Genomic DNA, 24,468 nt, shown 5'->3' with positions numbered 1-24,468 from the left:
GTCCTTTCTTGATTTGTCAAAATGGACAAATAATTAGGGACAATTATAAAAAGAAAAGTGGACAAGTAATTAGGGACATAGGGAATATCTAAGATCAAATTAAATAACAAAATTTTAAAAAGTAAAATTTTTTATTGATCTTTACAATTTTAAATCAAAGATATATCACATGTATCGAAATGTTCTTTAAATCTTATAATTTTAAGGGAAAATGCATAAGTACCTCCAGCCTATGCCCAAAATTCCTGAGACACATCTAACCTTTACTAAGGTCCTATTACCCCCGAACTTATTTTATGTATAATTTCCAACCCCATTTCGGCCTACGTGGCACTATCTTGTGGGTCCAGCGCGTGTTGACAATTTTTTCAAGGATAGTGCCACGTAGGCCGTAAAGGGGTAGAAAATTATATATAAAATAAGTTCGGAGGGGTAATAAGACCTTAGTAAATGTTAGGTGTGTCTCAGAGATTTTGGGCATAGGCTGGAGGTACTTATGCATTTCCCCTAATTTTAATCATAACATATCAAAAGTTTAAATTAAAAAATTCAAAGTTATCTTTAGTAGTATAATACTCCCTCCGTTCTTAATTACTTGTCCATTCTTGAATTGACACATCTATTAAGAAAATAATTATTAACAACCATTTTATCCCTACTAATTATGAAGTAGATGAATTAAAAAAACTTAAGCTTTTCAAGAAGTTCTACATTTTTCAAAGTGATTAATTGAGGGGATAATAGGTAAAAAAAAAATTTGTTCTTTATTGATTTGTCAAAATGGACAAGTAATTAGAGACAACTAAAAATGAAAAATGGACAAATAATTAGAGACATAGGGACTAATAATTTATTGATATCACGTTTATATTGATACATACATCACGTTTATACTGAACCTGAATAGGTAATTTGCATGCACCCATTTTCACTTAATTATGTCAACTGATATATTCTCACTTTAGTTTTAACTACTAAAATATAAAATTATTTGATTTGATATGAAATACTCTACGCACAGTTTCTTAAGATTTTGAGAACTATTCGTATTACATGTTACTCCTATCTATATTATATATAATATAATATAATATAATATAATATTATAGATGATTTTGAGTGGAACTCTCAAATCTAAGAGAGGATTTTCAACTTTTTCTTTATTTATTTCAAGACCCACGTAGAAGTTGGAGCAAGCTAAATTATTTATTGTTATTACTTATTTGTTAGGTAGAGTTCAGACTTCATAGTGTTATTACGATCATTAAAGAAAATGTGCCTCAGAGAATAGTAGTCCTTTGAATATGGAATATGTCCCATAGGATTTGTAAAACATTGGTGCACCACTAAATAAAAGAGAGAAACGTATAAAGTCAAATAACTCAACATTCAATCAAATACATCAGTTAATCTTCTTCTAGTAAGATGGATGCCAACAGATAATATTAAATCATTTAAAAAAGATATGTATACATAAATACCTAATTTTATGGAGAAACCACATATTCATGTGTCCCAATTTTAGTGTATAAATTCACCCCTGGCTCAAAGTATAAGTTTCATATAAAATTAAACATCTACCTTCTTTTTTCTAGAAAAGTTGCATACCTTACAAAACAAGACAGAATTTTTCAAGTCACAAAGTAAAGTTTATCGAATTCCATATAGTGACACAATAACCAACGAAAAGCTGGATGAGATATATTTATAACACCAACACTTAGAGATCTGAGAAACCAAGCAGGAAAGTAAGATTGCATCCTCCATAATGTGAAATAAAACAGGTGATAAACAACATGTTTGATTTGCATACCACATTCCTTCACTAAGCATTCATCATCTATTGAACTGAAAGAAACTGCACATTCTATACACAGTTGTAAACTGGAAAATCTTACCAAATACAAGAAGCTTGTATATTGAACACCAGGATTAAAACCTCAAAACTGGAAACTCCTCACCCTCAAAAGAAAACCCCCCCAAAACGAAAAAGGACCGAAAGTGAAAAAGCCAAACCAAGTGAACTGCATCTGCTTGAGTTCCTCTATCACTTTCCACAAGTAGAAAAAGTAACAACAATACAACACCCTTTTGCTGCATAACTCGTACATATTCCCAAGCCGCACAATGGACAAACGATGAAATAAGGCCTCCAAAGAATCATGAAAAACTACTGCCTGCAGAGAAGGGAGAGGTTAAAAAAGGCCCTTCTGCACCCTCTCCACTATGATACAGCTACTATGTTCAGATCAAGTGGCCTCAAAGCTCCTTGAACTATCTCCTGAACAGTTCGATTACGTCGGCAAACCTCTGAAATCTCGTCAATCGGAACTACCAGACCGTTCATATTTGCTCCAGAGGCTGCATCTGACAAGGCTTGTAAAAATCTAGTCCTTTCCAATTCTGTAACAGCTGTTGATGGAATTAAGGACACACATTCCTTTGCCCACTCAAGAGCTTTCAACCCATAAGCCCGGGTCAATGCCAGTAGAGCGTAAGTTACCTACAAAGAAAACAGCTCAGAGTAACTCTTGAATGCAACAAACTAATACTACCTTTCTCTTCACCCATCTGCGTTCTATAAAAAATAATGATTTGTACTTACTGTTTCTAGTCGTGAACTAGGAAGGGCTCCAGTTAGACAAGCAACCAAAATTCTGGTGATAGTGGGCCCTCGAGGAATAATTACACTGTCCCTTATGGATAGGCAACTTTCTCCGTTTGTAGAGTTTGCAAGATCGAATATATCAGATACAAAGTTCAATATTGAATTGCAAGCCTCCCTACAATCCAGTCAATAATTCGAAATTTAGAACAATCAAAACATAATAAAATATCATACCAAATAGATAATAGAATTACTAGAGAAGAGAAATCCAAATCTAAAAGGGCCAGAGTTTCCTTGCAGTTCCAGATAGGTTCTCTAGTAATTAGATAGATGAGTGGACAATGATATACTCCCACCGTTTCAATGTAAGTGCCTTACTTTCGGTTTTAGTCTGTTTCAGAAAGAATGACATTGGTAACTCCTTAATTCCACCATTTTACATGGTTTGTTTAAGACCACAAGATTCAACGGAAATCTTGATACATTACCCACATCTTTAGTTTTAGGCCACAAGATTCAAAAGTCTCCCATATTTTCTTAAACTCCGTGCCTAATCAAACTAAGACACCTTAAATTGAAACAGAGGGAGTATGAAAAGATGATTCTACGCTTGACAGATTAAAATTCAACTGCAAGTGTACTTTTACTAAATATGTTGGGTACTTGGCCTCTGTAATTCATATTGTAGGCAATGGACTTTGGAAACAAATATAGCGCCATATTGATATGGAACAAACTGCTGCTTATATTGCATTGAGAAATGCAACAAAATATGACAACCAACGCAGTGAATATGTGTTCCTTCAGCATCAGACCAGTTAATGTCTCATCAAGTAGTTCATGCTAATCAAACTGGCCGTGTCCAGTGACTCAGTTCTTGTATCATTCACTCAGGTACTTGATTATAGTTATCTACATGAATCCTTTTCCTCCGCTCTTTTCTGACAGTTATATTTGTCAATGTCACAAAAACCATGGTATTATTGAGACTAACTCATAGGGAAGAAAATCAATTTATGATGAAATAAGATTTTGGTCCCCTTAGTGATCTACTAGATCAGAGGAGCCTCTTGGTGTTCCAGGGAGATATAAAAAGTTGGTAAACTAAACTACCTCACAATGACAGACCTAATATTATCTTTCTAGTTAGGACGACAAATTTCATTCTCTAGTGATACTCATCAGGATGCATGCTTCAGGCTTCAGCATATAAAATAAGCTCCAGATGAAGTACTACTCCACGTGAATCAAACATGACCGGTGCAGATTGGATGGTGACATACTTTGCTGGACGCTATAAGTCTAAGTATAGCATTCTAGTTGGAGCAACTTCTCCTAGGAAAGAAAGAAAGAAAATGTGATTGCAAAATCTAGTGTACAAAGCACCACAACCACAGCAGCTTGGACTCATGCTGCCAAACTACTCAAAGAATTGAAGTTGGTAGAGCTAAGCCAGATGCAACTTGTGTGAAATAATTAAATTGCATTTTATGTTATACCAAAGCCATTACATAATAAGAGGTCAAGCAATTAAAATTTACTGTTGTTTTGTCAGAGAAAAGATACTCTCATGAGAGGCACTATAACAAAAATCATAAAATTAAATGATTGGCTCACACAGAAGTCATCAAGTCAGTTACAGTCCCTGCACTAATTACATCTGTAACAGACATGGCATGTATGACATGCAGCCACCAGCTTGAGGTCTGTATCAGATAGTTAAATAAAAATGTTAAAGTTATAGATGAAATTGATTTTTTGCCTACGAAGGTATATATCTCAACAATTGTATTCTACACATGAAGAGATAAATTATTGGCGCTGCCAAGATTCAACCATAAGACGTTTGTCCTCACAAATTCTACCAATTTATCTCACATTTCTCACAGTTTTATGTTATTGTCCAGAATACAAAATCTTCATCACTTTAGACGTGTAGAACCAGAGCTTCCTCTTTACATTAAAATAGATGTAAACAGGCCATAATGTTCATGGGGTGAGGAGGAAATGGAGAGAACTTACCTGTGCTGCACGGTGATGCCGATCATGGCACAATCCACCAATGATGGAAACACAGTAGAGGGAAAAAATAGTTGAGGACAGTATCGGATACATCTTGATGCAAGCAAAAAACAATCATCTGCTATATCCGGACGGGAAGTGAAATCCTGTGAACCACACTTCGGAGTTAGCTTACATAACTAGCAGTGAAATGCAAAATAAAGCAACAGACTGTACCTGAATCTTTGTAAGAAGACATGCTGTATGGCTAAAGAGAGACTCAATGAGAACTTTCAAGTAATTTGCACAGGATGGATCTGAACCAAATATCTGCGGCAGAAGTTCCAACTGTTGCTTAAAATGGAAACTGCAAATTTGGTTAAAATTTTGCAATGTAAGAAAGAACTCAAATACCTTTATGACTTCACTAGAGAGATAAAGGAAACACGGCTGATGGTGTTGTCCATATAGTCCTTGTATTTCCTCCAGCATCGCCCCAATTGTAACCCCCATGAGCCTCTTAGAAGTTCGTACCTAATGGATGAAATCATCAGAGTTAGGAAAGTTATAATACCATTTGCTCATTGTCGGGCTCGGACTAGAATCTTGATCATCCTTGTCTTCAGAGTTCAGAACAGGCCACTTTAAATAAGCTGTAGGGAATATTATCAATCACAATTTCAAAGAGTAACATAAAAGCAGTTTGAGGTCATACATTAAGGAACATAAGACAGCAAAAATTCACAGAAAGAAGAAAAAATCAGCTACGGATGTAGATGTCAAGAGGCACAAGAATAAAGAAGAGAAGAACACGAAGCATTCAAAGGACTATGAAAAACGCCACATATTTACAGGAGAAGTTGTGTCACTACAACATTTTTCAGGAATAGGCAGCTTGATGAATGATTTCTTGAATCCCTTGGCAGGAGATGGCATAGATTACTGAACTTACAGCATTTTTACAAGCCCGGCAAAGAGACTCCATTGTCCGCATGTCCCAAGCACGACTATGTGAATATCATCAAACACTACCATTAGGGAAGTTTATAATCAAAGAGTTATCCTGAAAGCAATATTTACAGCAAACAGCTTTCTTACACATCAAAAATGGCTTTGAAAATTGGCCAAAGTCTTTGAATTGCATCTGCAACCGCTTCTGGGTGATTTACATATCTGCAAATGGTTTCAGTCCCAAAATTGACAATGCAAATAGAATCAAACAGATGAAAAACGGAACAAGGAAATTGCCTGTACCTGAATATATTTGCAAGTCGGTCAAAATGAACTGTTAATTCCCGAGCGTTTTTTTGCCCCAAAACTTGGGGACCTTGATTGATCATCTCCTGGTAGTTAACTCCAAGTATTTGTAAATTGACACTTAAAGTCATTCATAAAATTTTAGAAAGGAAACTTACTTGTAATGGAGCAACAGATGGCAGGCATACTGCCTCAAGGGCTTTCTTAGCATGTTCCGAAGGAAGCTCTGTAATAACCATACTGCAAAAAAAAAAAAAAAGACCAGTGTGTTTATTTGGCAGGGTGGGTGGTGAGAGTAAGGATTTAACAAGATAAAGAACTTAACTAACTTAGGGATCAGCTTCTAAGAAATAGATAATACCTTAAAGCTTCAACCAGATGCAATGAATCTTCGGCAGAAACTTTGAAGGGACCTTCCCCAATGACTGCCGTTTGGTAAATTTGAAACAGACCATCTAGTGACCCACAAAGCTTCTTCTTGCAATCTACAATGACAATAAAAAATTTGAAACAAGATTGAACTAAAGAACTATTAACTCTGGCCAGAATGTTAACTCCGAGAAAGAGCAAATTCACCAGGTCATATATCAGATGCACTGAGTAACCAAGATACAATGTCACAAAGTTAAGAAAAGATTAATCCTAAAATTCTATTCGGAAAAGGGCTAAAAATACCTCTATCCTATGGAAAATGGCTCATCAATAATACCCTTCATCCACCTTTTGGTCTAAAATACCCTCAACCTATTTTTTTTGCTCAAGAATACCCCTAAAACTAACACCTCAAACTTGATGATTTTTACTAGTCTTAAAAAAAGCAACGTGGCCATTTTAATTGGCCACTTATATTACTTGATTTAAAAATTAAAGCCACCCATTTTTTTAATTCAAACTCGTGCGTAATAATCTGACCCTAATTGCTGTCTGTTGCAAGTTCAAAATACCAATGCCTGCTAACTGCACAAGAGACACTACTGCATTTTTTGTTTATGGATATCCCTGCTTAAAATGCTCATGTGCAAGGAGATGAGATAACAATTCAGTTCCAAGTTGTTAGATAGCTTGAGCCGGAGATTCAAGAAGGGAAAATAGAGGCTCAATCACCTGGCTAGGAGAGAGATTAGAGTTGCAAGACTTTGTGGCTTCTATAGAATATTTACAAGAGTTGAAAATGGGTGGGAATAAAAATATCGGGGGGTGATTTTAGATTATAAAGAACGGGCCAGATTATTTGGGGAAAGTTTAGATTAACGAAATGGGTGGGATTAATTTTTGAAATAAGTAATATCTGTGGTCAATTAAAATAGGTCACATAGATTTTTTCTAAAATTAGGAAAAACTATCAAGTTTAAGTGTTAGTTTTAGAGGTATTTGAATAAAAAATATAAGTTGCACGGAATGTGCACTTTCGATGCTGCATCCTTGTCGGATTCTCCAAAAATACACTACTTTCAGAGAATCCGACATGGTCCATCGATATTTTTGAAGAGTCCGAACAACATAGGAAAAAATAGATTGGGGGTAAATTTTAGACCAAAAGGTGGATGAATGGTGTTGTTGAGCCATTTTCCCTAGGATAGGGGTATTTTTGGCTCTTTTCCAAATTCTCTCGATGAAATAGCTGCCACAGATAAACTGGACGTGAATTTGAAACAAGAGGTGTATCAATATCCACCAACTAGTCTCACAGATATTAATTATATCGTTGACAAAGCCCAACCATGAAGTGATAAAATTTCATCAATTATAAAATATTAGAGATCTCTTGGAACATAAATAAAAGAGAATGATTATTGAAAAATAATCATTTCTTTTACAAAAAGGGTGGAATATCACTTTTTTTGGATAAAAGGCAGAGTTACTACAAGTAACACTAAAAAGAAAATAAATACAAACATGAGAAACCGAACGAAGTATTTACCATTGCATATGTGTCTGAAAGCTAAAGCAGCTGCTGCTGCAGAATCTTCACACATGCTCATGCCTCTCACAAGAATATCAATGAGTGTGGGCAAGTATGAAAATCCATTTGATGCAGCATCAAGCCACTTTGAATAAGCTCCGATTGTTAAGCAGACTGGAAATTAGTAAATTAAAAGTACAAATGAGAACTGTCAAATCAGTATTTCAGCAGCAGTTGAAACTTGAAAGATATCTATAACAATATTTGGCAGAAAATGACAGTATACACCAGATTGCCAACAACTGAGACATATAACCCAAAATCACCCAAAGGGTGTGGCCTAGTGGTTGAGAACCTTGAGGTCTCAGGTCCAAAACTCAGCCGAGACACAAAAAACCCTAGGTGATTATTCCCATCTGTCTTAGCCTTAGCCTTGGTGGACAGAGTTGCCTGGTATCTATTGCTGGTGGGAGGTGACAAGTATTCCGTGGAATTAGTCGAGGTGCGCGAAAGTTATCCTGGACGTGTTATAAAAAAAAAAACTGAGACATATAATCAAATAGGAACACTCAAAGAAGAGAGGGTGGACAGTGGACACTCTTGGGGAATGTTTCGTTCGTGATATGGGACAGGAAGAAGAGGATAAGGATGACGACATTCATATCTGTCTCCAATGTGGTACTTAAGAGACCGTGATATGGTGTCTACATTACTCCTTATTCTTTATCAATTTGCTTATTGTTGATGAGGCTTATCCATTAAATTACTATCATATGAAAATTTAACTAGAATTCTATACCTAATTACTGGACTAAATATGGGATAAAAGAATTATTCAATCACATCATCTCCTCACTGTATTCTATTCACAGTCCCTTGCCCTTCACAGAAATTCGAAATAAGAGAGACAGAGAGAGAGAGAGTGAGAGAAGGGCGGGGATGGAAAAGGCAGGAAGGAGGGGGATGGTGTCTAGGGTGGTTATGGAGAGTAAGGAGAGATTGGAAATTGACTTTGGTGCTAATATCAATTAGAATCCAACCACTATTTGGATTGTTAATACCCTCTATACGTTTGTGACTGTTATCTGAAGTCACAAAATAGGTAGGCTAATTAGCCAGGATATCCCAATAGGTAAATCTTATTACAATAATCTCAGAGGTTAAAAATAAAACGAACCAATTCCAGATTATTATCTGGCCTAATGCAATCCCCCCAATATCCACAAATCCAATCACCTCTCACTTTGATGGGAACAATTAACTACCTGTCTGAAGTAGCTGGGGTTGATTAGGCAGCTTAGGAAGCAAAGACATAATCTGCAAGTTAAAATAGCAAGGCAACAAAGACGAAAAATCAAATTAACACAATTTCTGAAGTAAAACAAAGTTGAATGGGCTTTATTTTCAATCATCATTCAAACCTGCGGCATTACTTCGGCTTCAATATCAGAAACATAATCTGATATAGCTTTTATACAATACAAGGCAGCCTCTGCAGGACGCCAATCAGAATTCTGATCTTTTCCACAGTGACTGATGGCCTGTAAAAATAAGCAAACGTTAATATCTAAAAAGAAAAACAACTTTACCGCCAAATAGTGTTAACCAAGACCTTTTTAACTGAAAGTCTGAAACTGTTTTTAAGCGAAAAATGTGAATAGTTGATCTAGTATCTGAGACATAATGTTCTAATGTCTTTCACAATTTTCATAAGCAGAAAGCAAGGTCAGGAAGCTCTAGTGAGAGGTTATAAAATAAGCAACATCCAAAATCTCCAAGAACCAAATGAGAACAACAATATCCAACTTTATGTTGTTTAAATCTGCCTTGCTCTACAACTGCTCTATCTTTATTTAGATTACAACAAGTTGAATTGTCCAGAACACAAGGACTTGAACTGACTTGAAATTTGCGAGAAAAATTGTAAGAAGAAACTTCTTCTCAAAAATTAACACCTAAGTGCATGTACAATGAATCCAAGAGTTTTTTTCTTAGCAGAGATCCGATAACAATTCTAAATGAGCAGAATATGCCCCAGGACTTCAGGCTTTCAGGTTTTACTTGCAGTAAGAACGTTTGATATGTTAAATAATAGAGGATTGCAGCACAATTTTCTTTGATATTATCACAACTTTATGTGGGTACAATTGGTTTCTTCACTGTTCTAGTGTAAATCGGTTGTCATTTATCCAATTCAAATAGATCAGCTGTGTAGATATTTTGTATTCAGAGTGAAAGAGAGTCGAAATAAATTGTCTTTATACACAAGACTTTGCTTAGAATTGTAAAGATATGACACTTGGGCCTAACTCAACCTCAAAAGCTAGCTCATGAGGGGAGGATTGCCCAAATCCATATAAGCAAACCACCAGTCCATTCCCCAACCAATGTGGGATGTAACCCACTCTAACCCCCCCCCCAATCCCTTTCACATCCAGGCCTGACTGGAATGTGGATCGGGCGCCAGAATAGGGAAGGACCTAGCGCTGATACCATGTTACAACAAAGGTATTGGAGTAATTTCAATCTATTATCCAAGGAATACAATGATTTAAATTTAAATACAAGTAAAGAAAAGTCTAACTAAGGTAACTAGATATCTAAATTCCTAAAAATCAGCTAGCATATTATATACAACACAAGGAAGCCAAGATGAAACCACCTCTAAGGTGGGCCAAATCACAAGCTTTTGGCCAGCAGCTTTACAGTTACCACTACAACTGACTCAACCCTTAGGCAGACATCAACTTGAAGGACTCTCTCAGCAAGCAGAACCACCCTTTAGGTAAAAACAATGTTTTGTACAAATTCCAGAACATATCAAATAAGTCAGTTTCACTGATGTACCAAAGCTTATTAATGTAGTCAACATGTCCACAACCCCAAAGGGAAAACTTCAAAGTTAAGTGCATTAACCTAGTTTTGACTCTCTCAGAAGTGGTGGGTTAAATTTTTCCGGTCCGTATAATTTTGGTGGCTAACATTAATCAAATGAATTTGATACATTAAGTTGAGAAAGTCAACCATTTCTCCAGGATTACAGTAGTAGTACGCACCTCAACTAGCTTCATATAGAGAATTTTCAAGGTAGGTTCACCTCCTAAAATCAATGCTGCATCAATCAAGACATCTGCAACAGCTGATGCATGGCAGAATCACAGAGTAAGTTAGCATGGTGGAAAATTGGATCTCTTACATTTCTTCTCAACACAATAGCTGATGCGCATTCATGATTGATTTTCCAAAATTTCAATACAACATAGTAATAAAGAAAGTGCCATCAAGGAAATAACTGATAAGGTACATAGATGGTACAGACTGAGCTAGACACTTTACACAAATCAATGAGCTAAGAGACTAGCTCTTTGAGAATATGCAATGTCATTCTTGAGCAAGACAATAAACCAATCAAATATAAGCTTATAAATGCAATCAAACCATTACTGTCCCATATATGAAATGCATTTTTCGTTTTATAAAGAAAAGAAAGCCAAAATGATGTAAATTGCCAGAGAAATAATTCAAACCAAAAAGTTAGGTGATACATTAAAACAACAAAGGCATAAAGCGCAACAGAGAAGATTCCGGATAGTGATCACACAAGCGAGGGGGGCACATATAAGTTACTTTGATGAAGTACCAAGAGATTAAGAAAATTGTCTTCACTAGTCCCAAATTTTGATAGCATTGGCAAGAGAGAGGCATCAAGCATAGTCCACTACTATTGCTTCTGCATTTTAGTTTTGGTAGTACTTTTTCTTAAGAACAAGGTGATAAGGTCATTGAACATTATTTCCTACATTGGCTTTTTCTATAGTTATCATGAAGAATTAGTTTATAAACTTAATGTTTAGTGCAAGACTTCCCTAGAACTAAAGGTCATCTTTATCAATCCTAAAACCAAGGCTAAAACACAATGTAAATGCACCTAAATTATGTTTGCTAACCACAATACAATAGGGCAACAGGTAATATACAATCTTTCCATTTGGGGCGGAAGGGTCCTCCAGTACATAATAAGCAACTGCCAGAAGCTCCAAAAATCCAACATGACCAACTAAATATAACCTCCAGTTCATGAAGCAAGAGAAAACCAAACCCTTTCATTTTATTTTTTTTGGGATAACTGTGGTGTCTGAATCAACACCTCAACTAATTTCCATGAGATACCTGGCTCTACCCACCAAGGCAATGACAGATAGGAAGAAACCACCTAGTATTTGGTCTCCGCTGGATTTGAACCCGAGACTTCATGGTTTTCAGCCCACTTCATTGACCACTATGCCAAGCCCTTGGGTTTCATCTTTTATTTTTTTGGGAGGTGGGGTGGGAAGTGCCTGGTTACACATGCATGTTGCCATGAATAATAATGGATGTTTAATCATAAAATGCGACAACATTAGAAAAAAAAACTTTAAGAAACCAGAATAGTTTTAGGGCAAAAGGCGGATGGGGCAGGGAAATTTCACTTGGTGTGGAGGGAGATTGTCACATCTCCTAAAAAATGGGGAAGACTTGGAATTAAAGGCTTAAAAGTCTTTAATAAAGCTTTATCAGGCAAATGGCTTTGGAGGTTCGTAATAGAGGTACAAGCATTGTGGAGGTGGTGATAGTTGAAAACTATGGGATTATGGAAGGGGTTAGAGAACTAGAGATATCATTTCTCCTTACGGGTGTGGTATGTGGATGAATATCATGAAGGGATGGATTATTTTTGGCAAATATCTCATTCAAGGTCAAAGACAAAAGGATAGTAAAGTTTTGTGGGCAAAGCAGGTGTGGCAGCATATTACGAAAGGATGAAATACAGTGATTGTACAGAGTATCTTGCTAAAGAGACTTGACAATTCAGAAAGTTAGGGAGACACATGGTGGAGAGACATTTTGGAACTTGAGATTTAGAAGGGAATACCAATATTGGGAAGGGTTGAGTTTCAAAGATTGTTAGCCTTACTACATAGGTAAGTCAATCTGGTTGAAAAGCCCAATGCTTAGCAGTGGGGCTTGGGGAATAATAGAGTGTTCTCTATGAAGTTTTTTAATGAGAAACTTTTGATAAGGGAGGAGCATGTTTTTCCATGAATGTAGTATGGTTTCCAAAGGTACTGAGGAAGGTGTGCTTTTCCACTTGGTTAGCCGCTAGAGGGGTAATTTTGACAGCAGAAAATCTTAGAAGGCGAAAATGTGAATCATCTTCTCCTACATATTGCGGGCTTACCATGAGGTTATGGTGGGATATGTATAGGTGGGTTGGCACTCCATGGGCAAAGGATAAAAACTGTGAAAGACTTGTTGGGAGAAGGAAGAGAAGACGAAGTGCTTGGAACATAGTTCCACTTGCGTTATCGTGAATTGTTTGGAGAGAGATATAGGAGAGCTTTTGAAGGAGTAGAGTTGAGTTTCTCTCCATTGAGGAGTACCGTTCCCTTATTTTCTTTTGGTGCACACAGAAAGTTCGTTGTTGTATAGACAATTGGGTGGAGTTTGTAGAGTCATATCTCCTTGTAGATTCTTTATCTTTTCGTGTACACCTCATATACAGACATTTTGGCCTTGTTTATGAATGAAAATATATTTACTTGATAAAAAAAATGAGTTAAGGGCAAGATCTATAGAATAATGGTACCATATCTTGTCTGCTTAAAATCTCTCTGGTCCTCCATGGAGATATCAAAGTAATCCGGAGGATATTGGACTCTGAAAGTAACCTGAAAGAGAAAATACAAACATAAATGTAAAAGTGGAAAAGAATGGGCAAACAATCTTTTTTGACAATGAGAATGGTCAAACAATCTATGTGATTATAAACTAAGGGCATCACGTCCAGGAAGAAATTGCATTAGTTTTTGTCTCCTGAAACAATTTAAGATCAATATGAACCATGCACGATAAGTAAAAAACCAAACTGCCTGCTCCTAATTCCAGAGCACTCACCAAGGAGACAAGTGATTCATATGATGAACGGAAAACCTGCAATCTACGAGTTTTCTCTGCCTCAATGGAAGTTTCATTGCCGCAAGCTAGATATGACTCCCTGAATAAGTATAATTTTAGATGCAAGAATTGTTTTGCAGCAAATAGACTGAATTGAAAATTCCAACAGCATTCACCTTTCTGTCAAAATCATCTGAAGATTGTGCCAGAAGTTAAAAGTCATGGAAGCAATATCGAACTCAGGATGTGAAGCAACTTCAAGTAATGCATGCACAATCAGCATTGATTCATCGGAACCTGAATACAGTTGTCAGTTTTGCTTATACATAAGTAAGAACAAATATCACATACTTTTATGCACACCAAACTTCTTTGAGAAGTCAAAGAAAAAGAAATTGCATCTGGAAGGAACTAAGAAAGAGAGGAAGTACAGATACCAGTGGCAATCAATTCAACATATGCATCGCCCATGTCAGAAAACAAACGAGCAATGGCTTTAATATCCTCCTCATCCTGGAAGTGAAGAGAAAAACAACAGGATGGTCAAATAATTAAGAGGACAGCAATTTCTACATAACAATTAAAAAAAAAGAGAGAATACCAAACAGTAACTTTAAAGCTCAATAACTTATTGTGTCACTGCAAAACCCCTTCACAACGGAGAAACGGATAGAAGATAGTGAAAATAGAAACAAGGGCATATACTCCCAAGAACATCATAAATATGGATAGAATTCAGAGTTGGTAATAGCATAATTAAGTTATGGAAGTGAGATTGTGCGGGTCAAAGTACTCTGGAGAAAGTCCCACCTGCTTATAATGTGGTAACCAACAAAAATGCATGTGTGTTTGAATATCTGCGGTAGGAAACCATGAAATTACATGGGTGATGGGACATAGCTTCCACATGGCTATAAGAGACTGAGAAAGGGGAAGGGGAAAGAGATTGCCAGTATGAATGAGACATTGTATGTGCTGGATACACTAGATAATACTACTGATGTATGGAGGTGGTGGGAGAGTGGAAATGGTTTTATACTATCAGGGGTCGTTTGGTAGCTGGTTAAAGTTATGAAGGTATTAGTGATGTAGGGATTAGCTATAAGTGAATCTATGTACTTATTTTATGCAGGTTTTAGACTATTAGTTATTCATGTATTAGTTATTCCACACCCTATGGGTGCTCAGTCTGGAGAGCTATCAGGAACCTATGGCCATTAATGCAGATCAGAAAAAAGGTGAAGATTGGGAATGGACAGCGAACATCCTTTTGGCATGACAATTGGGCAGGGCAAGGAACTATGAAACAACAACATCCAGAACTCTTCACATTAAGTCAACACATTAAGTCAACAGCAACATGCCACAGTTGCCAACTTGCCATGATGTGGACTGGTCAGGGATGGAGCGTATTCATAAGGAGACATCTGAATGATTGGGAGATGGAAAGAGTTGCAGAATTTTACAATTCAGTAGCAGGTTTCAATAACCTCAATGGAGGAGAAGACAGACTGGAATGGAGCAAAGCCAAGAATGGAAAGTTCTCTGTCAACTCAGCATACAAGGAGCTGAATTCAGCATTAGTGAAGGAAAGAGATTGACCTTGAAAGATGATTTGGAAGCCAAAGATTCCTTACAAAGTTAACAGTTTCACCTGGATTTTGGAGGCAGCCTTGACACAGGAAAACCTAAGTAAAAGGGGTCATCAATTAGTCGCTGAGTGTTTTCTATGCAAGGAACAAACTGAGACAATCAACCATCTTTTTTTGCATTGCAAGTGGACAGACCAACTATGGAGGATGTTTATATGCCTAAAAGGGATCAGATGGGTGAAACCTGGAAGCATAGCGGGTGTCCTAAGATGCTGGAACAAGGATGGTATGGTAAGGAAGAAGGAGGAGAGATGGAAGATTGTCCCGGCTTGTATTTGGTGGTCAGTCTGGATTGAGAGGAACAAGAGGTGTTTTGAAGGAGTACAAACTACAAAGCAGCTTACAGATTCTTAAGATGAATTTGCTTAGGCCTATTTTATTTTGGTGTGAGCAAAAACTATTAGCTCAAACAGAAGATATTTTTGATGTTTTAGACTTTTTGTAAGGATAACTTGAACCACAAGTTGTAAGTTGTAATACTTTTGTTGGGGAACTATACCTGTTGGTGTAGTATGCCTGTGGATATATAGAAGTAATGTTATCTTTCTCAAAAAAAATATACCTACCAAACTTCATATAAGTTATAAGGAAATTAATACAGGAATAACTTGTTTCTTATCCAACTATCAAACGGCCCCTCGGTTCTTATTCCTAGCTTCTTGGTGAGAGAGAAACTTATTTTCCTCATGATGCTATTTGGATCCCTAGAGCACCAAGAAAGGTGTGTTTCTTTGTGTGGTTAGTAGCAAGGGTTGTGATCTTGACAACAAAAAGATTGAGGATTAGTTGGTGTTTTATGTGCAAAAACTTGGGTGAAGAAGTAGACCATCCTCAATTGCATTATAAAATGGCTATACGATTATGGCAGGTGATCCTTAATTTGTTCAGAAAGCAATGGGTGATACCGGACACGGTGCTATAAAGTTGGACTCACATGAGGGAGAGGAGAAGTCAAGGGCATGAAGTGTGGCCCCTTTAGCAATCATGTGGGTTTTTTGGAAAGAGAGAAATAGAAAGACTTCTGAAGAGTGGAACAGAACTTTGTAAAACTGCAAAGTAGTTTATTATCTCCAGTTTCCTTTTGGTGTACTTGTGAGGTCCCGATTTGCATAGAGGATTAGATATCTTTCATTGAGAACCATATTGTGATGCAGGTTCTCTTCTTTTGGTATCGGCTTGTACATAGGGCTTCCCTAATTTTTAATAATATATTTTACATTGTCAAAAAAAAAGATTAGACGGCATGGAAAAGGGGAGAGACGCATAGTAGTTTATGCTGAAATTGTAATATAGGGGTTTGCAAATGAGGGATAGGAGGGAGGGTCTCGAGGAACTAGGTAGGTGTTGGATAGAGAAGCACCCAAGAAGGTACCTTGCTTGACATGATGCTTGCACGACTAAGACACAACTTTAATGAAAAAACAGAGGAGGAGGGTGGTGAATCGTGTTCTGTAAGGGAGGGGAAATAATGATCATATCTTGCTGAACTGTAGATTTATAACACATTTAATAGAACCTGGAAATGTCTATGTCCGATGTAACCTGGGTGATGCTGTTGACAGTGGCAGAGGCAATCACTAGTTGGGGAACGTAAAGATTGAAACAGAACAAAGCAGTATGGAAGACCATTGTACAATTTTTTTGGACTACTTGGAATGAGAGAAATAGAAGATGGTCCATAATAGTAAAAAAGGATATAGGATGCATTAAGGATTTCCCGAGTTATATATTCTTAGTGAAAAAAGAAAGATTACCAGATGATTAGAACAACTAAATATAGAATGCTAGTTGAGCCACCCGCTAAGAGTGTAATTAGTTTTGACACCATCTCGGGTGACATCAATGAATGATCTTGACTTGTCAAAACAAAAAAGAAGTCCCAAGAATAATATTTAAATTTGCTTTCAAATGATTGCAACTGGATCACCCACCAACCAATTCTGCGTAATGGTAGACTGCCCAACAATCAGCAGTAGACCAAGTATATTACCCGCATAACATTCTACAGAATAAAGAAAACAAGTGCATAGGACGAGTAATATGCCAGACATTAGGAGCATAAAATACTTTGTGAAGGGTTTCAACCCGTAAAAAAGATTTTTAGGGAAATCAATGGCCTAGAATGAGATTTTGGGGAATCCCCCAAATTGGGACCCCAGAAGGAGAGGAAATGGAAATTGTAAATACCAACCATAAAATGACCCAATCATTCAAAGTATCTTAAAAGGTAGTACATTTAAATTTTCTTAGCACCAAAAGACAAAAATGACCACAACAACACGTTGGTTTTCAATTTGATCACCATATAATATCCTGCAGTTAACATATTTTCATCAAGATGCCTCCCAAAAAAAAGAAAACCAACAAATTTCTAGATGTCTAAGCTTTATGTAAATTTAGGAAAAGAAAAAGAATGGACCAATCAGAACATCCCTATTCAATGCACAAGGTAAATATATACCTTTGAAGGATCTCTAAGCTGAGGTTTCAGACTCATAACTTGAGGAACAATTACTTGAATCAAGGCCAACTCTGATGAAACTCCGCCCGAATTTCTTGCTGCTGTGTAGTGTATCAATTCAGAAATAACTGCAACATTGCAAATTTCCCATCAAATATGTCATAGCGAGCTCATAATTATGACAAAATGCAGGAAAATTGACAGCCATTTATACAAGTACAAAAGAACAAGAGAGAAGGACAGGGATCCACAATAATGATTATCGATCTACTGCATAACAGTAAGACTTGTACCATGAAACAGACTATTAATCAGTAAGAACGGATCCACTAATAATGGACCTAGGTTAAACTTTATCCAACTAAGCAGTGACTACCTCTGAACATCAATTGCATTCTCTTTCAAATTATTTTCTATAACCTAAGCCTCATTTGATAAGGTTTAGCATGGATTTATTTCCAGTGTAGCTACAATTCACTTCATGAAGGGACTTAAAGAAATTGAAACTACATTTAAGATACACAAATAGATTACATTGAACAGCTTATGATGAAGTGTATATTATAGTAGTTTGACACACTAATAACAAAAGATAATAGTAATGAATTTATAAGAAGAAAGAACAGCAACCCAAAACATTCACAGTACCATTAACGGAGGCCTCAGACAATATTTCAGAATTCAAGCTTGAAAGAGCTGCAAGCACTAAAGGGTGTGAAGAAAGGGTAGATGCAGGTATCCTGAAATAGAATAAGTGATCTATTAAGCAACAATATCTGTTATGTTCACAGGAAATACAAAATTGATGCACACTAGATCAGTAGATTGTAGAATGAGGAAAAATAAATGTTCAGGACTAAACCAGTACGCGATTGATTTCTGTGACCACAAAAACTGAGATCCAATGCATGCAGCAGTAGAAAAAAGAGGAGAGAAAAGAGACTTAGTCCAGCATAAGATCAGAATACTTCCTTTTCATAGGACAGAAGTATACCACCTAAAGAATTTCTAGACTGAAAACCTTGTCTCATGATTTATCTGCACAAATTGTGTGACATATAACTATATATATCCATGAAAATGATTCTACTAAACTGCACGGTAGTCAATTTCATGTGCTGAGCTTTGAGTCTACCAACTCTACAACAAATTAATATCATGATAGTATGAATATTTTTTAAACATAGCATATTTGACCTGCAATATGACATCAAAAGTGCTCAACTGAACACCGCCCGGTAAATCAAACGAAAACACACTAATTACCACACAGAATAAATAAGTAGTAACAGTGGAGTGATGAGCACTATTAATTAGTAGTATGTGTGTTAAACAACTATGTAATCTGAATCACATGTTCCATAGATAGTTCATACAATTTCTGAAGTAAGCTTCAGTCTCAACCAATCTTGGGGCTAAATGGTCTCCAATCTTCCAGTAAACAATGATTAGGTCAATAACCTGAGCAAGGTTGACTTGTATCCACTTAAGTTGACCTACATACCTGCAAAGTGGGAAGGAATAATCTCTATCTAGCCTTTTTTACTGGTAATTTGTATTCCTCAATCCTCAGCATATCCTATATGCTGGAGACCTCCAATAGTTATCAACAGAGAGTTATAACCAAGGGCTAATTACAAAGAGCCTAAAAAATCTACCAATCGGACTTCATTCTCTACATTTGCCAGTTTACACCAAAAATGTCCATTTAATCTTCTGCAAAGTATTGGATCTACCCTCAAAACACCTCCCATTTCTTTCCTTCCATATTGTCCACCAAATACATGAAGAAACTTCTCTCCACCATCTCTCCTGGGATTTGCTACCCCCTCTCCTGATCCAACAGCTTAGAAGATCTGTTGTATGTTCTGGCTTAGAAGATATCTATCTAGCCTTTTAAAATTCCGAATCTTTTCTCTTTTAAAATGCTGTCTGAAAAAGTCCAGAGCCAATAATATGGAGGTCACACACCTTCTATATGCGGACGACTCTTTAGTGTTCTGTGGTGCAGAAGTGTCACAAATTAGACATTTGAGGGCAATACTAACCATTTTTGAAGGCATATCAGGACTACATGTGAACTGGCAGAAGAGTTGCTTGTTCCCGGTTAATCAAGTTAATGACATGCAAGGCCTTGCCGACAACCTGGGCTGCCAAGTAGCTTCTCTTCCCACCAAAAAATTGGAAGTATGGAGTGAAGTTCTGGAGAGAAGTGAAAGGAAGCTGACAAGGTGGAAGAGTCAATATATATCCCTGGGAGGTAGATTGACTCTCATAAAATCAGTTCTGGATGCACTTCCGACTTATATGCTAAGTCTTTTCCCACTACCAAAAAGTATTGGAAAGAAACTCAACAAGCTGAGAAGGGTCTTCCTCTGGCAAGGAAATAAAGAGAAGCAAGGATACAACCTGGTTAAATGGGAAGAGGTGACAATGAGCAAAGCACAAGGAGGTCTGGGCATTAAGAAATTGAGTACTCAGAACACCAGCCTGCTGCAAAAATGGTTGTGGAGATTCTGTTGTGAAGATATGGCATTATGGAGGAGGTTTATTGCAGAGAAATATGACCTACAAAGCAACTGGATAACTGAAGAGGTGAATGGCACTTTTGGGTGCTCTGTATGGAAAACCATCAGGAGAATGTGGCCTGATTTCAGTGCAAAGGTGACCTTCAGAGTGGGGAATGGTTTGAAGACCAGTTTCTGGAACGAGACCTGGTTAGGTGACGTAAATCTGAGGATACTTTTTCCCGATCTGTACATTATCAGTCTACAGCAGAATGACACTATAGCGCAAATGTGGACCCCTCAAGGTTGGGACCTTATGTTCAGAAGGGCTCTAAATGATTGGGAGGTTGGAAGAGTAGCAGACCTACTGCATGCTTTAAACTTGTTTCCAGGCACTGTCACAGAGCCGGACAAACCAGTTTGGAGACTGCATAGCAGAGGGGGTTTTACAGTTAAATCATGCTATTGGGAGAGGAATACTAATCATTCATTGACAACAGTTTGGCCCTGGAAATTAATCTGGAAAATTAAGGTTCCTTTAAAAGTTGCATGTTTCACTTGGTTGGTAATTAGAAGAGCTTGTCTCACCCATGAAGTGCTACAAAGAAGAGGTATACAGATCTGTTCAAAGTGCTACATGTGCGGACAGAAGACTGAAGTAAATGGTCATCTGTTTCTGCATTGCAAGATAGCTAAAGATCTGTGGAACATGTTCGTTTGTATACTCGGGGTTAACTGGACAATGCCCAGAACCACTTTTGAGGTCCTAACACACTGGCAAGGAATCGGAAAGAGAGGATCAACAGAGGACTGGTGGAAAAATATCCCTGCTTGCATATGGTGGACACTATGGAAGGAAAGGAATGGGAGATGTTTTTGAAGGAAAGGTTAGCAGCCCAGAGGAGATCAAGATGAGATGTCTTAGTCTTTTGTATTTTTGGTGTAAGCAAAATTTAGTGGGGGAAGCAGATAGCCTTGTGGAGTTTAAAAGCCAATTGTAAAGTTAGTTTTGCTTTTTGGATTTGAGTATGATGGCACCCCCTGGGGGTTTGTAAATCCCACCTCATCGATTTTGATGAGTTCTTTTGTGTGAATACAAAGTTACCTATTTCAAAAAATAAAGTCCAGACATGCTTCCTGGAAAGTCCAGCACAACCAAGTACCATGACTTCCCAAAAATATATCTCCAAAGTAGCATTTCCTTCAGAATATATTCTCTACTCTCCATCCAATCTCCAGAGTCCAGATATTGTAATTACACCTAATTGAACCAGCAATTCCCGTAAAAAATAAACGAATCAGCAAGTTTGACTAACATACTTATGATTAAGTATGATAGTCACTTAATCTTAGTCAAACTTAACTATCATAAGTATGTTAGTTGAACTTGCTGATTCATTTATTTTTTATGAAAACTTCCTGATTCATTTATTAATTTTGAACTGTGTAAACTACTCACCTAAGAGGTTGAGTTATTGTAGAGGGAACACTATTGTTTATTTGCTCAGCTATACAATCTTATATACAGGGATTTCTCCCCATCATTAATAGGATTATTCACCTTATCAAAAAATAAAATAAAAATTACTTAGGTGTGCAAAACACCTGTTTTTATTTATTTATTTATATATTTATTTAGGTCTGCAACAGGCCAACTCGTGTGCAAACAGATTCTTTATGATAAAACAAGAATGAGAGTTTTTTTTTTTTTGACCAGTATCGTAGAAACTAAAACTGAGGACCTCTACCTACTTTGATTCTATTTGAGCAGAACAACAAACCCAAAACTTTAAGGCAATGTGTGGTGTGACTCAAAACCTTATAACCTCTTGGATGCCTTGTACAACTGATGTGTGATTCTATAAAATTCGGCAATTAACTGGTTCAAATACACTCACTCTGCACACCAACTCTTAAAGATGTTTCAATCATAAATACGATGGGCAATGTTAAACACTTATAATTTAGAGCATAAGGATATCTAATGAAGATGAAAAATCTTCTGCATTCAAGAAGACACGCCATAAAGTTCAGAAACAAAATTTTAAGATGTACTAGCTTTTCCATGAAATCAAGGACCAACTTCCCCAAACTTGCAACTTTAGTTGGGAATAGAACTAAAGCACAGGACCATCAAACAAGGATTACAGTTTGTGGTAAAGCAAAATCTAGGTTCAGCATGTGAATATGAAGGGACTCAGAGAAGCCAAATAATACCTATGCCTTAGCCGTAACCAAGAAGCAAATGCCTCAAGGACCTGTTATGTAATTGGAAAACCGATTAGTAATAGAAGGAAAAAGTACTCGAGTTAATCATAAGTCATCAAGTCAAATTTTCACCTTAAAGAGTGGATAAAAATGAAAAGTAGATAGTAGTCACATGCAACTTCCCTTTATAATATTTTTCATTTCCTGGAGAATTCACCCACTAAATTGAGGGTCAAAGTGTGTACAGAAAGAGCTAAGAGAATCTGGATTTTAATTAGACATATATCTGTATAAACTAGCAGCTGCTCTTTCAGTTCTGAGGCAATGTGCAGCAACGTAGGTTCTGACCCCATATCTTGTGTAGAGAACCTATATTACATGGACTCTATATCGGGTGCGTATCCAAAATGGGTATGCTATGCAAACAGAAAGAAAGATCAAACTTTTTTGGCTAGTTATTAGTGTATTTTGAAGAATCTGCACCAAGTATCAACACTCATAAATCATAATACCTATACACGTGTACAACCAAACAATGAGGATTCCATGTAACAAAGCACGAGAACTCTTTTCCGCTAAATAATGGTTCAAAATATTTCTAAACATGTCGATCAACAAGAGAATGCTGGAAGTAGAGTCACAATTGAACTATTTATGTTACAAATTTGTGTTAATGAGCTAAGTTAAGCATGACATCAACATCATTTACATCCCATTGTTGCACCAGAAAGTGAGAAAAGCAATACTCTATACTTGAGACTAATAAAATTATCCATTTTAACTTCAAAATTCAAATATTCCTTGAGCAGAAATTGTACATCTAACCACTACGAACAGTTATGTAGAACATTATAATCAAATTAGATAACTCGCAGATATCCCAGTTTATAATTGATGTAGAACATTATAATCAAATTAGATAACTCGCAGTAGTTTGTTTCAACCCTCTTTTCCATTACCTTTTTCTTTTCAACTTATCAATTGCAAATCAAATAAGAGCATTCTTTCAATAATCAGCCCCATAATGATGTTTCCACATTCATTATACACCCCAGTAGACAACCAGAGCTCAAGGGAAAAATGAAGTGCAACAAACTGATTATGAAGATTCTCAATTTTAATATAATTTGGGATGACAAAAGAAAGTGGGATAAGTTAGGGAAAGAACAGATTTTTTTTACAGAAAACAACAAAAACTGTTGTTGTTAACCTATTATCAGAACTGAGAGCACCATAGTTTTAATTCATTGACAAAATGCATAGACGAAAATCAGTTGCAGCTTCATGTAAAGCCATCTTGAGGCTCACCACAAATTTATTTATTTTTTTGTGGGGGGATGGGGGATTGATGGTAATCATTAAGGGGTCTTTGGTAGGGAGTATTAGGAATAGTCTATGTATTATGTATGGTATTATTTAGTACTATGTTTGGTAGAAATATTGGCCTAAGTATAACTATTCCATGGATTAGTTATAAACCCTACATGGTATTATAGGATGTATAACTAATACCTTTCATTTTGTGGTATTAGTAATCCATAGGATTAATCTATGTAAAGACAAAAAAAAACCTCACATCCTTTTAATCATTTTGTTTATTTTCTTGATTTTGTGTTTATATTTGTACTAGTAAATTTATTGAGTTATTATCTTAAAAGGTCATTGAACTATGAAAATTTATCTTTTCATTAAACTTTATTTTGTATAAATTTTAAATAAACTCATGTCATATAAATATTTGTATAAACAACTGCTCAACTTTAATAGTGTCTGGGAAAGAAAAAAGAAAAATAAACTTTTCTTTGAAAAGACTTATCTTGCGTTAGAAAATATAGAGAAACTATCATTATGAATTTTATTGAGCATCATTGTTGGTGATAATGCATATTAGCTGATTACTGGGGGGGGGGGGGGGGGGAAATTTTTGGGGGTTTTAT

At 36.5% G+C, this 24,468-nt stretch overlaps 1 protein-coding gene across 2 annotated transcripts in view; it reads right to left on the bottom strand.

Annotated features, from left to right (window-relative positions):
* Positions 1–1,729: 1,729 nt before the first annotated feature.
* Positions 1,730–24,468, bottom strand: part of LOC102594686 (transportin-3) — a 29,940-nt gene continuing 7,201 nt past the window's right edge. For both annotated transcript variants that reach the window (XM_006354747.2, XM_015312036.1), the window contains 21 exons: positions 22,541–22,581; positions 18,465–18,556; positions 17,817–17,944; positions 14,141–14,216; positions 13,880–14,000; positions 13,704–13,803; positions 13,396–13,477; positions 10,826–10,908; positions 9,191–9,310; positions 9,035–9,086; positions 7,788–7,943; positions 6,228–6,351; positions 6,025–6,106; positions 5,864–5,952; positions 5,708–5,782; positions 5,562–5,616; positions 5,024–5,143; positions 4,847–4,939; positions 4,631–4,776; positions 2,606–2,783; positions 1,730–2,503 (listed from right to left, as the gene is read on the bottom strand). In XM_006354747.2, coding sequence (XP_006354809.1) covers positions 2,225–2,503; positions 2,606–2,783; positions 4,631–4,776; positions 4,847–4,939; positions 5,024–5,143; positions 5,562–5,616; positions 5,708–5,782; positions 5,864–5,952; positions 6,025–6,106; positions 6,228–6,351; positions 7,788–7,943; positions 9,035–9,086; positions 9,191–9,310; positions 10,826–10,908; positions 13,396–13,477; positions 13,704–13,803; positions 13,880–14,000; positions 14,141–14,216; positions 17,817–17,944; positions 18,465–18,556; positions 22,541–22,581 — 2,292 coding nt within the window. In that variant the 3' untranslated portion in view covers positions 1,730–2,224. The remainder of the gene's footprint in view (positions 2,504–2,605; positions 2,784–4,630; positions 4,777–4,846; positions 4,940–5,023; positions 5,144–5,561; positions 5,617–5,707; positions 5,783–5,863; positions 5,953–6,024; positions 6,107–6,227; positions 6,352–7,787; positions 7,944–9,034; positions 9,087–9,190; positions 9,311–10,825; positions 10,909–13,395; positions 13,478–13,703; positions 13,804–13,879; positions 14,001–14,140; positions 14,217–17,816; positions 17,945–18,464; positions 18,557–22,540; positions 22,582–24,468) is intronic.

The sequence above is a fragment of the Solanum tuberosum genome, unplaced genomic scaffold (genome assembly GCF_000226075.1).
Source record: "Solanum tuberosum cultivar DM 1-3 516 R44 unplaced genomic scaffold, SolTub_3.0 scf00180, whole genome shotgun sequence".
In the NCBI taxonomy this organism is placed as follows: domain Eukaryota; kingdom Viridiplantae; phylum Streptophyta; class Magnoliopsida; order Solanales; family Solanaceae; genus Solanum; species Solanum tuberosum.
Note: the sequence above shows the minus strand (reverse complement) of the source record. Positions and strands in the feature narration are given on the sequence as shown.